The following is a 14,888-nucleotide window of genomic DNA, read 5'->3' on the forward strand; positions in this document are numbered from 1 at the left end:
ATTAAGGACAAGTTAGAGAGACGCATTCACCCAACTGCACGTCTTCTGATCCGAGGGATTCAAACTGTGGAGCCCCCAAGTGGGGGCATAAAGGAATTGCAGGGGCATAGCTGAGGAAGAACTGGGGAAGTGTATGGGGGGGGGGGGGGGGGGTGACGTGGGGATGGACCAAATTTTGAAATTGCTACATTAGCAATACTAATAGTAAACTTAATACATTTATTTCAGTCCCAAGTAGCATATATATTTAGGGGGGCAATGGAGGGGGCCATGCATGTTATTGTGGGAGCACTGCCCTCCCCCCCAGACCCACCCCTGAAAATACACCCGTCCTTCCTACTGATACTGAAAGTTTATTTGGGGTTTGTGTTTGTGTGTGTGAGAGGCGGTGAGGGTGGAGGTGAATCAGGACAAGTATATAAGCCCTAAGGGGGCCCTGTCAAAAAGAATTATAAAAATTTGAACACCTCTGATCTAAAGTGCGCAAGGAACCCTTGGTATGTGGAATATACGCATTCGACCGCATACTTACGGAGGGCAGACTTTGAGCCCCCTCTCATGTATGAGGCATACAGTAAGTGTTACGTACCTAGTCAGCATGCCACAACATACTTACCACAAGGACATATAGACAGATAGAAGCTTAAATAGAATCTGAGAATAAGGTATGTACAGACACTATATACGTACACTATATATATATATATATTGTGTGTGAGCAATTCGCAGAAGTAGAGTTTATCAAGTGGCATGCATGCACAAAAATATAGAAATTGCACATGTTGGGATATTGCATCAGAATGTTCGAGATCAGTGCTGTGAGTTCAGAAGTGTGATGGATGTTGGGTAAAAACAGCCCGGGTTGTGTGTGCGCACAGGGTTCTGTAGCATCTACCAGAAGGCAGAGGTGTAAAAAGTTTTTGCCAAGGGTGGGAGGGGTCCTTGATTATTTTTCCAGCTCTACGGCCGCACCGGGAGGGATGCATTTCCTCCAGTGATGAAAGGTGGGTGCCAGTGATCCGCTGGGCTGTCTTAATGATGACGATGATCTAGGAGTACTAACGTAAAAATAGAAGCAATAACCAGAGAGTGGCTTGCGTAGATCAACATTAGAGAAATTGTGTTTTCCCAGGTGGCCTCATAATCAACAGTTTTTTCTAATTGAAACGGTCCCAAGCTTGTTTTTGTTACTTTTTTTTCAGATTCCCAGCAAAAAAAAAAAAAAACAGGGCAGTGCGAGTCTCCCGCATCGCGCGCCTCACACGAGACGTGCGTTAGCACAGGCTGCCCAGCTGAAGGCTGCAGCCAAACGGCGTGACATTTGCGGTCCCGGAAATCATCAAGCATGGGGTGGGGGGGGGGGGGGGGGGGGGGCGGACTTGGCAGAGAGACTTCTGTAAAAATCAAGGATAAGACATGATGTAGGCAAGCAAAACGGAAAGGAAAAGAGAGAATGATATATAAACACCGCGGTATTATCGACCTCGGGGGTGCTGAGAGTGTTTGATGATGTTATGGTTTATTGAGCTTTGAATCTTGTTCACCTCGCAAAATAAATATGACTTATGGTAATAATAATTACCATTAGGATTTAAGCATAAAATATCAACAACGCCAATAACAAAAACAACAAGTGTACAACGCTATTAAAGCTTGTCGGAAACCATTGCATAGAGATTTACATACAAATGTGGCTGATTTAACTGGGCGAAACCTGAAAAGGATTATTTAAGTGTCAATGCATATACATTCCTATCAGAGAGCCTACACGTTTGCAATACAATAAGCGTGTGGGTGAATAGGTTGTTTGCATCTCTGGGGAATAAAATAAAAAGCAGGCTGTTACCACTAACCCTATGCTCTGGGAAGGTTAGTCCTGTCCCTCCCACCCCTCCAGAGCCTGCCTTATTTTTTTTCCACCAGCAGTCCTGGGGGAGCGCCTGTAGGAGCTGTCCCTCACCCGGTGCTGAACGAGCTTAAGGTTGCCTCCAACCAGGAGCTCACGGCTGCCATAAAAGAAGATATTTCGCTTTTTTGGCAGCAGAAGATAGTTTGCAGCGCCCACTCATGCGCATCAGTTGGGGAAAAAATAGGCAGAAATTTATTTTTCTCTTTTCTATCCGTATACCTCAATCATACAAGATAACAGAGACACGTGTGAACAGTTGGGACTGATTATTCAAATGCTGTTTGTACATTAAATGCGGTTATCCAGGGTATTGATTCGGCTAATGCGATAACCTTAAGTTTTACTGTGGTGGGGAAAGAAAAGTCTTTGATGACAAGGAAATGGGCAAGTTAGGATGTGCTGGCGGACGGCGGTGAAGTCCGGACAGATGTGGATTTAACAGAAGAACGTTGCTTGAATTGGTCGAATCTTATGGCTTGAAGGTAAGTGTCGCTCGATTGTTAAGCTCTGTATACATTATTAAATGCAACGATTATATCGGGAATGCACTGGATATGTAAATATTATTATTTACGTTTAATTTCAATTTTATGTTTAATTAGTAAAAGAACTTACTGATTGTGTGTAATTAATTTAAGTGGAAATGCATTCGATAATTACACACTGTACGTGGAAACTGTCTCCCTTTTGATTTCTTTGTAAGAGATCAAATTAAATGGCGGATATTACGGGACTGGTGCTAAAGGCGCTCACAGGTGTTTTCCCATTAAAATCCATCGGAAAGAGACGGAGTCTCAAGACGTTTTAATGGCTCTCCGGCGCTCAGAAGAAAACTCCCGTCTATTCAGTTAAGTTGCTGTCAGCATTTAGCTTCCCCTTGCGTGACACTAAGTTTGAGGGAGATCTCCGTTTTAATCAATATTCAGGGTAACTCGAAACTCTGTTTATATCGCTTTGACAATTTAAGTTTTAATGTCGACCGTCACCGTGTGTCGGCTTTCGCTGAACGTAAATCAGCACTTTTCCCTGAACGTTTCTCCGCGGTCCGGATTCCCTCCATATGCGAGTCTGTCTGCTACAGAGACTCATTTGAGGGTCTCGGGAATTTTGATTGCTGCTTTTTGGCAGTAGTAGATATTCTTCACCGCTAAGTTTTATTATTACTATTATTATTATTTTGATATATATATATTTTTGCCCATTACATCCGTGCTCAGCCGTGACATGAGTGCCTTACATTAACGCAAACTTAACGGGGCTGTTCATTTCCATGATCCTGCCCTTATGTTCCTTTATACCTTATACGGAGTCCTAGTGGGCCCATTAAAATAAATTTCCCAATATACGGAACAAAGCATTATTGACTAGAAATTGACACAAATGTCGATTTATCATTGGCTTGCATTACATGTATGCGTTTTTGTTTTTAGGTTTGTTTAGAAAATACACGTTTATTAATTGTGTAAGGAAAAAAAAATCGATATTTTTCGTCTTGTTCCAGCTCTTCAAAGAACACATGTGGAGGAATCTGCCTCCCCCCATACACACACCTTATAATCGCTTCGACTCTTCTGTCAGAAACCTGGTCGAAGCGAAATAAGAGCAATTAGGCTACTGATAGAAAATAATGTAATTAATATAAAAGCGAGTTTTAAAACTGTTTAAGACGAGTAAACGTAATATGTGTCACTGTATGGCATCAGGCCTACTTACTTGTAATATGTTATCGTTTACATCATTTGTTATATAATTATGTGCATCGTGTTTTATATCGAGCATGTTTACGAAATTTTATATATTTCTCCTGCTATTTAAACTCTTTTAGAAATAGTCCAATTATTTGTAATTATTTGGATGTCCCTTTGGAATCCACGTTTGTTATCACCATCTAAACAGAAAATCCAGCAAAGTGACATTTGACATCTGGTATATATTTTTTTTAATCAGAGGTTCTTGGTTCGTGGGTCCATTTAACACTGTATTTCAGTCAGATTTACTGCCTGAACACTCCCCTCTGATCGGTGTGATAGTCATCAAACAGTCTGAAACGGGGGCAATAAACATGTCCGGCATGTCTTCCCTGTTGACAAACTTACACCAAAATGTGGTTCCAGCACAAGGTTTGTTTGTTGGTTCATTCTGTGCAGCAGGACTTCATCTCCTTTATTTTCCAATAGTTATATAGGTAAGAAAGCTTAACGGCTGATTAACTATTTAGTGCATGAGAGACCAGGTATCAGCATTCCTTTGTGCTGCTGCGCCGTTTATAGATTTTTACCATGAAGTGATGGTAATTCCAAGCCAAAGCCTCTGTTGGGGGTAAAAAGGTTTTAACTGGGGTTATCAGATTTACAATAGGCAGTCTAACCCTTTTTTTAACTGGATAAATCGACGTCTGCTGGGTGAAAGTTTGTTCGTTGGTTTTCTGGCAGCTCTAAGGAAAAGCTAAAGGGGGGGTTATATTGTCGTGTTGATGTTTCCTTGTTTGGACTGGGATGGACGTGGAGGAACATAAATCATTATTTTATTCGACCTTAGAGACTCAGGAAGCCTCGATGATTGAGGATAATTTGGACACAGTGATCTTTGCAAACGAGATTCGAGGGTTTGTCATTAGTAGAGGTACAGGTATGGAGCCTGGCAGAGTAAAATTGCACGTTTGGACGACTTAATGTAGTCAGCCTCCCTTAAGCATGTGCGGCCATCATGTCTGTCTTTCCCTAAATCAAATTTTACATAAGGGTCAAATCGACTAAGGTGATAAAAAAATGTAGAAAAATAACATAAATCACATGAGACATGCATGAATTAAAGAAGTTCCATAGCAATAGAAGCTGCCACAACGTCAATCAAAACCTTTCAACAAAAACTATGTCTTGATCTGACTGTCCTGTTTGCTTTTCTTTCTGTCACGGAAAGAAAGCGAGGGCTTTGGACGGCTCAGGGGTAGAATAAAACCCTTTAAATGCATCAATTTGACATGCTAGCAAACACAATTTGCCTCGCAGCCACACAGTCCCAGTCAGCATCTGTTTCTCTGAACCCCGCTAACCCTTTATGTGACTCGGGGTCGTTTCCACGTACAGTGGATAATTACGGTGCAACTGACCAAGATTAATACCGCACATTATAATCATAATCAAGACTGTATACGTAAATCACCACCTGTAAAATAACACACTCAGTCATGGATTTAACGAACGAACCAACGCAGCGCATAAACATCTCGGCCTGACTTAACTGATCGCACAAAACCATTTAGTGAGGGGGGGTGGGGAACAGTCGACTAATTAAAACAGTAATTAGTGTTAAATAATTAATACAGATCAATATTTATTAATATATTGTTACTTCCCATTAGTAGATAATTTTGTCCATGTGTATGCAGCGAAATAGCAAAACAGGTTAATGGAAATATTGCTTAAGTGTATTCATAAGGGCTCGAATTGAAGGCAGCTGGAATTCACCTCTCATCTGAAAGTCTTCTTCAGCTCTAAAAGTCTGATGGGGAGTTCCAGGTATTTATCCTGTAGTGCGGTTGTTACCAGTATGGCTGTAGTATGAGATTTGTTGAAGCCTGTAAGATTATCATGTCCTGGACGAATGGGAACCGACACAGACATATGCTTCAGCGTGCAGACATGTTTTGGCACAAAGCAGTATTACACAAATGTACAAATTCGTCAGAGGATCATGACTGAGTCTTCTCAGACAGAAGGAAAGATTAGTGTTCCTTCTCACTGGTTACTTTATCGGCCCCGTGTCACGTTAGGCCAGGCAGTGATTGACAGCACGCGGTAATCCCACCATTACTGCATTTCAGTGCTTCATTTCCCCCATCACTGCAGCATGCGAAAATCATCAAAAGAAAGACATTAGCGTGCCGTTTATAGAGCATAATGAAAAGAAGAGCTCCACACATCGACATATAAACATGTAATTGATCTTAATAGGCAGCCTCAATTGCTGTGAGTTATAGTTTCAGTGGTAAGAACAATGAGAAATGAATTTATTTCCCACTTAGTTTTATCCAAGGGAACAGAGAAGTGAGAATGAATCTGCGTTACCAAAGCATGGGGGGTAACTGAAGGAACCAGCAATCATATAATCATTCTGCGGGCTGCAGGATGAGAACCCAGGGCCTTCTGGTGATGTGCACAAATTCCTAACCCAGAGAGATTCACACAACAGCATAAGGAGGATGGTTCCAACCAAGAGCAGTGTCTGCTATAGAAGTCATAGCCGAATTAGCTGAGATGTGCTGAAGGTCAGGATATCTAACTGGGGTGGAGATCTACTGAATGTCAGAACATCTCGCTGTGGATGAGATGTACTGATCGTCAGGGCATCTAGCTGTAGTGGAGGTGTACTGAGCATCAGAACATCTACAGTAGCTGTAGTGGAGATGTACTGAACGTCAGGACATCTAGCCGTACTGGAGATGTACTGAACCTCCGAACATCTAGCTGTGGATGAGATGTACTGAAAGCCAGAACATCTAGTTAAAGAACATTTTTGTATAACTGAACGCTTAAACTGGCTTTGACTTACCATCTGAATCCTACAGTATCTGTCAGTGAATTGTATCTTGAAAATGGTACTTCAAGGTTATTTCAGAATGACTACAGTAGCTTACAAGTGCTACTTGCCTCGAATACAGATGAAGAAGAAAATAATGCAAAGTGAATGGATGTTCTTGATCGCTACACCCTTTAAAAAATTGTACAGCCAAACAATAAAGGGTTTAAAACCAGGCAAACGTTTGGTAGCCTCTTCACCAGGGCTGGGTAATTCAGGTCCAGAGAGTAAAAGTCCAGACCAGGATTTTGTTTCAACCAACTGGTTGAGCATAAAGAGTCGCAGTCACACAGTACTAAACTGGTTGGTTGAAACAAAATCCCGGTCTGGACTTTTACTCTCTGGACCTGAATTACCTAACTCTGCTCTTCACACCGGACAAGATTGTGGGGAAAGTGTGTGGATGAAGCGCAGCTGATTGCATGCTTTTCCGGAGTGTTCAATGAACATTTACGTACTTTTTACTTTCTTAATTTTGAATACTGATTTGTGGGCCAATTTCTGTACTGATTCGAGAAAAAAAAATGTGAGATCTGAGAGGTTATAAATAACAGCATTAACTAACATCAGACATTACACAAGTGGTCTAAGACAAACTTTATCTGTGTATTTCTGAGTATATGCAAATAGAAGATGCATAAATAATGAAATATACCTGGAAAAAATGGGCCTGGCTGGTTCTATTGTGTGTATTTTTTTTCTGTTTATATATTTCCAGCATGTTCCTGCATCAAAGAAATCCTGAAAGATATCAGGGAATTTAAGCCTTCTGTAGAATTAAATTACTGTTTTACTACATATGAAATTGGTATTTGAATACAAAATACCTGGGGGGTAATGAATTCTGACATATCCTGGAAATTCCATATATTTAAATAATCATGGTGTAATTATTTAAAGGTTTTGTCGGCCAGAATTAATTAAAGACTAATTGTTTTTACCATGAAGTTTTTTTTTAAGATGGGCAGAGGTCTAAGCCACTGATTTCAGATATCTAACACATTATTCCAAGCCATACAAGTCAGTAAATCACATTCATACCATTGCCTGTGTTGTGTTTATTTTCTGTATGAGTAATAGTTGAGTGTGGCTTCATCGGGTAATCACATGATAATTTTTGCTTCCTAATAAAATAGTTTGCGGCATCTGTGCTGGTGTAAGATGACTAATAAATGGATTTATGTACTAGAATGATAGCAACTCGACAGACAGAGCAGGCAATCCCCAGAAGAGGGCCTCTGGAATAAATCTTTTAGTGTATGTGGAAAAGGATGCTGAGAGTAATTGGGGGAATAGACGGGCAAGAAGCAAACATGGGGCTCAAGAGCGCAGAAAAACAATGAAGGCTCGGTTCACGCCAAAGGAACTACGACGGTAAATTATGTAGGAAACTGGCTGCTATGCAGAGCCTGCTCCAAGCGACCCTTTGCTTACGTTTTAATTTACGTTTTATTAATACCTTGCCGTTAGGAAGCCAGCACTTTTTTTTTCGTGGGAAGTGGACGGCGGCCATGAGAGATGTGGTTCTTAGGGAACGACATCAGCTGTGGGGCTTAATGAGCTCATCCGAGGCTTGTTACCGGCCCTGTGATCGCAGGCGCGGTGCGAGAGGCTGCAGCCAGGCAAAGCTCCCCAACCACCGGGGCCGGGCGAGGGACGGAAATATTACACCGGTCAGGGCTTGGGTGACACAAAGACACTTTCAAGCTTCCCTATGAAACCCCGAGAATTAGACTTAAGAGCTTCCATGGAAGAATGGGCAACAGGAGGTTGCACCTCCTCCTGAAAGAACTAGGTCACCCCCATGATGGTAATCACTGGGCTTGAAAAGAGCATCACTGATTTTTTATTTTTTTTGGTGAAGGGCGGGGTTGGGAGTGGAGTGGGGCACGAGGAGATTGCTGAAGCACATCCTCGGAATCGCAGGATCAATTATTCTCGAGTATGGGGGTCGATGGCCGACGAAAAGTCGAGTGGCCCGCATGTCGGAAGCCAATCAGACGCACGAAGCTTCCTTTCATCAGACTCGGCACTCTGCACGTGTGAGTAATCAGTGACAGCTTCTTACAGCTTCTTACAGCTTCTCCTTCTACTGACTTATCCCAAAATATATATTTTCTGAGCCATCTTCCTTGCTTCATGTGGTGAAGCCTTAGTTCAGCCAGGAATTCGGCTGGAATCGCTGCTTTGTCACACAATGTCCGATTCTGACGGCCATGGACGTTGGAACTATAATTATGCTTCATTTATCGCCCCAAAAAGTAGACCGTTACATGTAAGTTGTGTCCGCCCCCCCCCGAATATCAAACTCTATCCTATGCCATTGCATACGGCAGCAATCTCAGACGCACTGACAGCCCGGCACACTGTCGCGCGAAGCGTTCATCGCCCGCAGCTGCTAATAACAGCGCTAGAGTCACGCCGAATGTTTTCCTGTGTACGGCTTTGCTGAAAAAATGGGAACGGAACCGTATGTCCAGGGTCAGCCGAGCAGGTGGGAAGCGGGGAAGGATGAGGCAGGCAGGCGAGAATACGGGGGGGAGAAGACGGCGACGAACATCAGTGACGGATCTGGGGAAACGGACTCGGACGCGGACTAAATACACAAGACAAGCCGAAATAACAGGAAACAGGTGATCACAATCGGGGAAGCACATGTGGATGATCAGGGGGCCCAACACACGAGGGCTGGACGCGCAGGTCGTGACACCGTACTCTCCCACGGCTCGAGCTCGCGGTCATGTCAAGTCCTCCCCAGTTTGCTTCCTGTGAGATTCTAAACTGCCATCGCTATAGAAACAGCAGCCCCCAACTCATCCAGCCAAGAAGTACCACTCTGTGTCTGCATACGATGCTCTGTATAAGATTGCGAGGTACCAGCGGAGGTCGTGGCCTAATCGAAACTTTCATGTCCTCTTTCCTCCTTGCCCATTTAGCACCTTTTAGTCCCACCTCCGCCCCCCTCCCTCCCCTACCTCCTCTTTAACTTTAATTAGGACTCACAGTAATGCTGAAGATTCATTTCAGCCAGCGATGTGGGACTTGGTGAAAGCAGTGTTAGGGAATAATTCATAATTTCTTAATTCATGCTCTTCATATGTGAGCAGAGAAGCTTACAAATATCTCCTGGCTGTCGCAAGCAAGATTGTTTAGAAGACTTGAGCTCCGCATTCTGCACTTTCTGGATTCACTTCATATCTTCAGTCCCATCTTTGTAAAATGTCTGAATACATAAAAAAAAAAAATGCATCGTTCTCTATTGCACGTACATCTCCACGGGCAAACTCAAAGTTACCTCTTTGTGGACAGATCAACCAAAAGTTAATCGTCAAGAGTGCCAATGCAGTCTCAGGATAAGGAGAGATGACAGGCAGTCCTTTAACTTAAAGGCAGATGGTGGAATTCCCTGGTAGAAAAAAAAAATGATTCTTTCTTTTGTTGCCGTTAGAATACTTGGTCTAAGGTTTGGAAAAATCCTTTGACTTTATTATCGTCCGCCTGGCTGTATATCTTGACAAACAATCCCTGACACCTTCTGGATGTCTTGTGTTTCCGGAAAGGATTTCCTAGCAACCATAATGCATTAAGCGGAGTGTTAGACCTGCTTCAGCTGGGATCCACTTGACACAGGGAAGAGAGGAAGTAGCAGAGCCCTAGACGGTGCACGCAGGCACATGAGCATTGACCTTGTGCAGGGGGTCTGGGCTGGCGGGGGCTGAGAGAAAAGTATTAGGTCAGTTTGTATTGATTTATATTATATTTATGAATGCATTCTATAATTACTTTACCTTATATAATAAGGTGATATATAGTGCTGTTTCATATAGTAACTGACACATACGCTGCTCTCCCCAAAGTATCTTCAATCTGTGTTTTTATTTTCTATTATTATTGCACAAACAGAGATGTCAACACAATTTTGTTGTACTAATGACAGTGAAGGTCTTTTGTCATATATTATTGACAGTCTGTGTGCTAACATGAGGACAAGCAGTAAGGTTCCCGTTGAAATAACACCTGTTGCCGTGAGACTCCTGCCCAGACTGACTGCATTCGGACTGAGCGTTTTAGATGCCTCTGACAGCTGTGTGTGACTCTGTCCATGTTCAGTCATCCCGCTGTCTGACAGGTTACCAAAATGTGTACGAAATGTACAACTTGCAGTTTACTTAACAGAATTTGGAATTTTGCTCCTACACAAATTCTTGACTGAATTCAAATATCATCCGGTTTCCCCCCACAGTCCAAAAACATGCTGAGGCTAATCGGACTTGCTAAATTGCCCATAGGAGCGCATGCGTGAGTGAATGGTGTGTGAGTGTGCCCTGCGATGGGCTGGCCCCCCATCCTGGGTTGTTCCCTGCCTCGTGCCCATTGCTTGTGGGATAGGCTCCGGACCCCCCGTGACCCAGTAGGATAAGTGGTTTGGAAAATGGATGGATGGATGGATATATATATATATGTGTGTGTGTGTGTATAATTCTGCAGATAAGCTTATATGCTTGCTATTTTTATTTTTTCTTTAGTGACTTTCACATGATTATTTGTTAAGGCAGGCATAAGGCTGACAGCTAGGGGTTCTTCTCCTCTTCAGACTGTGCTCCTTTTTCCTTCTGAGATGCTCTCCCAGGACATACTCCCCGCCCCCCCCCCCCCCCCCCCAACAACTCCGACATGGAGAGATAAACCTCATACTGTCAAGTAGAAGCCCTGAAGGCTGAGCACCTAGAAACCCTTTTTCACACACATACCATTCTCTACGGCTTACTACAAATCTGGACAACGTGCATGAAAAGCCTCAGTCATTAGATGGTGAGAGACATCAATAATGATTGCAATGCATTTTTCAACTGAAAGATCTTCCTTCTAGAACCAAAGCTGATGAAGCCTGCACTTCATTATGCATCATCTACCAACATCGGGCGTCGTGGGGGAGGGGAGATTGGGGGGGGGGGGGAGACTGGCAGCACAACCAGCACCTTTAACATTAGATGTTTTGATTTTTTATTTATTTTTTGACCGCTGTTTTGTTAATCAATAACAGAGATTTTAACAGATTATATTTCATTGTCTCCGGACAATGGAATTCAAGATAGACTTGAAAACAACGTTGTTTTTACTATAGGGGTGAATGCCAGGATTTTTTCAAAGGCTCACAGTCGACCTCACAGCAGGTGCTATTCCATTGTGTGGCCTTGACGAAATGTACATTAATCTTTTTTTTCTGAGATGATGTTTAATGTAGGAAAAATAAATATTAGATCAAGGTCCCCTTCATGCCTGAATAAGGTCTGTGTTGGTGGAAAAAAATAGTAATGATAATTCAGAATAATTGTATCGCAATCTGAAGTGCAAGCAGCGAGGCGTCCAGAGGAAATGGCATCAATGCGGGAGATAGAGGGTCAGCATCTTCAGAGGTGGGAGGTGTTCCCTTCGCAGCCTGCCGAGGAGACGGATTTCCAGGGAGATGGCTTCACCTCAGAGAAGCTGAACTCCAAGCAATCTGGGCAAGCATTGTGCATTGGTCAGTCTGAGATGCAAGTCGGGTCAGCAGGAACAGCAAAGATAGTTATGAAGAGCATGCTCCGTTTATTACAAGGCATTTCACAAAGCATCGGATTTTCCACAAAGCATGGATAATGCATATGAAATATGCATGAATCATACCCTGGTCTAGCCTGACCCGCTCAAATATGGATAAATAATGCACAGGCCGCTAACGTATTAATATTAAATTAATTGTATGTGCATTGATCCCTAGTTCGACCTGTAAATACAAATGTCCAATACTAAACCCAATGACGGAAGTGTTTATATAATAAAATATACTGGTTCAGAAACATCTCATATTTGTCTGGTTTATTTGAAAATCCATTTCGTGAGAAACGACGGCATTGTGTGAAAAACACTTTTTTATTCTCTAGAGAATTTCTTTGTCTATAATGGAAAAACCAGCAGGGGTCTTTAATGGGAAATGATGAAAATCAGATTATCGGGATCTTGCGTTCTGTATCAAGATACAAAAGAACACAACATCCCAATGGATGACAGCCTAATGCTGACTTTAAACTGTAGCCCATCTGGAAGGGGGGGGGGTCTCATTTCTGAATGACAGATGAGTAGCTCTACCTGTCAGTTCTGTTGGGGAGAACAGGTAAAAAGCTCCCCCCTCAGCAAGGATTTCGCATGCTTTTACATTTTTCCCCCCCATAGTAAATCACCGGAGAGCAGGTGTGATTTCAGAAACTCTGTGACACCCCCTTTAGTGTGGGACACAGGGTTTGGGCCCACAGGCCATTTTTAATAAGCAATTTGAATTTGGGTTTTAGTCAGAATTATGTGATATATTATATGTAATATAGAATTCTTATGTGAGCGACAGGTGTGTGAGTGTGCCCTGCCTTCTGCCCACAGTCTGTTTGATAGGCTCCGGAACCCCCCCCCCCCCCCCCACCCCCCCGACCCTCAATAGGACAATCAGATTCAGAAATTGGATGGATGAATGGGTGGGTGGCTGGGTGGATGGATGGATGGATTGATGCGCATTGTCACTGAAAGAAACATGGAAAAGCGAGGGCTGGTTTTCAAGAGATCGTACCATTAAGAAGTTCCAACCGCGTGGAAGGACATTGACGGACAAATAACCAACGATGGAAAAAAGACGGAGGTTATAAAGATAAAGAGAAGACTTCTGGAACAGGGGCGACTATAGGACTTTTACACTGGGGGGGATAAGGGGGGCCATAATTCATAGAGAGGGGCAGTGGCGTCTCTACATTAGGGGCCGGTAGGGCCAGACCCCACCAGATGTCGCTGTTGAGCACTGCACGACATGATCAGTAATTCACTCTAATAATATATATTTTTCTTCACAACTAACTAATATTGTGGTGCATTTATTACATATGACAATGGTGGCACTGTCATGCATTCCAAATGTCTTGCCGTATCTGTTGCTCCTAACAGTCTCCCTTTGGTGTGCATGGACCCGGCCAGTCAGCGTTTGTTTAAGCAAGTGTTATATTTAGCATTTGAAAAAGCTCGGATTGGAATTAGTGGGCTGGAGCAGCAATCAGGAACATGTCAGGGTGGGTGTAATTCTTTTTGATTTCATATTTCTGTTTTTTCGGCCTGATATAAGTCCGAAAATGTAGCCCGGGTGATTCCTGTGATGTCATGCATATCCTGATTTGCCCCCAACCTGTGCATCAGGGGGCATCTGTCAGGGGTGGGTCAGAGTCACTCTGGGCTAGTACTGGAAGGAGGGATTCTCCCGAGGTGACCTTTGACCTGTGATGCAATAACAGCAGGCTGTTCTATCGCTCTGGAGAGGGTTCAGGGGCTTTAGTGGGTTCAGAGACCCATCTGGTGACTGTCTGCACCATGGTCTTCACCCAGTACATGCTGGGGCTTGGTGCAAACGCCATAACAGATGTGTGCACACACCCTATCACCGAACATGTATGACATCAAAGGATTTTAGCATAAGGTCAGAGAAAACCCATGAGACAGCTCTCTCTGCACACTTACTAATAGAGGAAGCATTTTCTCTTCTACAGATCGTTCTCCGTAGATGAGACAGGGCCTCTGAGACAGAAGAGCTGGGAGTCTACGGCCGATTTTCGAAACTTAATAAGTTTTCACTGCCTGAGCACCAATTTCAAATGAATTTTTTATTGTCATAATATTGAGACTGTTTTGCGCAGCAGAAGTAATGTAGTTAGAATTATTGAAATCACATTTCCTCTCTGTATTTTTCGACACTTACGAGAAAAGAAAGGGAGAAAATTATATGGCACAGATTCACAGGTTCGGATATTACATTTAACTCCAGTTATTCATGGAAGATTTTGTAATCCTCTAATGCATAAAACTCACCAAAAGGAGACGGTACCCTGTATGTGATTAATGCTAACGCTAATGCTAACCCTAATGCCTTCACTCTCGCCTCAGTCCTGACGGGAACGTTACAGGGTGATGATATGAAGACACCCACAACTCTGAGTTGCCAATAGCCCTGATTTCCCTCTGGGAAGTCAAGGAAAATGCAGGTGGGTCCTTTTGGGGGAGAGTCACCATCTATCAGCCACGCGTTACCATCAACCAGGACCGTTGAGGAGCTGTAAACCACGAGTTGGGGCACCATCACGCTGTTCCATCCCATGCCAACTGCAAATTGCCCTATTTCTTGGTCCAAATTGGCAATCACTGCAGATTAGCATGGAAATTACACAGGGATTAAAGGACATTTATGTATCTGGAAATCACTGAAGTAATTCAGTAGTTCCACGCTACTGCCTTCTACGACAGGCTTTTAACATTTGGGCCTGCGAGATTCCAGGTTCAGACTCTCACCGTATCTGCAGGATGTTCTCACAAGAGCACCTTGTCGTATTATAGT

At 43.1% G+C, this 14,888-nt stretch overlaps 1 protein-coding gene across 2 annotated transcripts in view; it reads left to right on the top strand.

Annotated features, from left to right (window-relative positions):
* The first annotated feature begins 481 nt into the window (after positions 1 to 481).
* Positions 482 to 14,888, top strand: part of drd2b (dopamine receptor D2b) — a 35,506-nt gene continuing 21,099 nt past the window's right edge. The window contains exon 1 of one of the 2 annotated variants that reach the window (XM_048983127.1): positions 482 to 574. In XM_048983127.1, coding sequence (XP_048839084.1) covers positions 559 to 574 — 16 coding nt within the window. In that variant the 5' untranslated portion in view covers positions 482 to 558. Of the gene's footprint in view, positions 575 to 1,978; positions 2,392 to 14,888 lie in introns of those variants that run through there. The other variant, XM_048983128.1, reaches the window with a different exon arrangement.

Source organism: Brienomyrus brachyistius, chromosome 18 (genome assembly GCF_023856365.1).
Source record: "Brienomyrus brachyistius isolate T26 chromosome 18, BBRACH_0.4, whole genome shotgun sequence".
NCBI lineage: Eukaryota > Metazoa > Chordata > Actinopteri > Osteoglossiformes > Mormyridae > Brienomyrus > Brienomyrus brachyistius.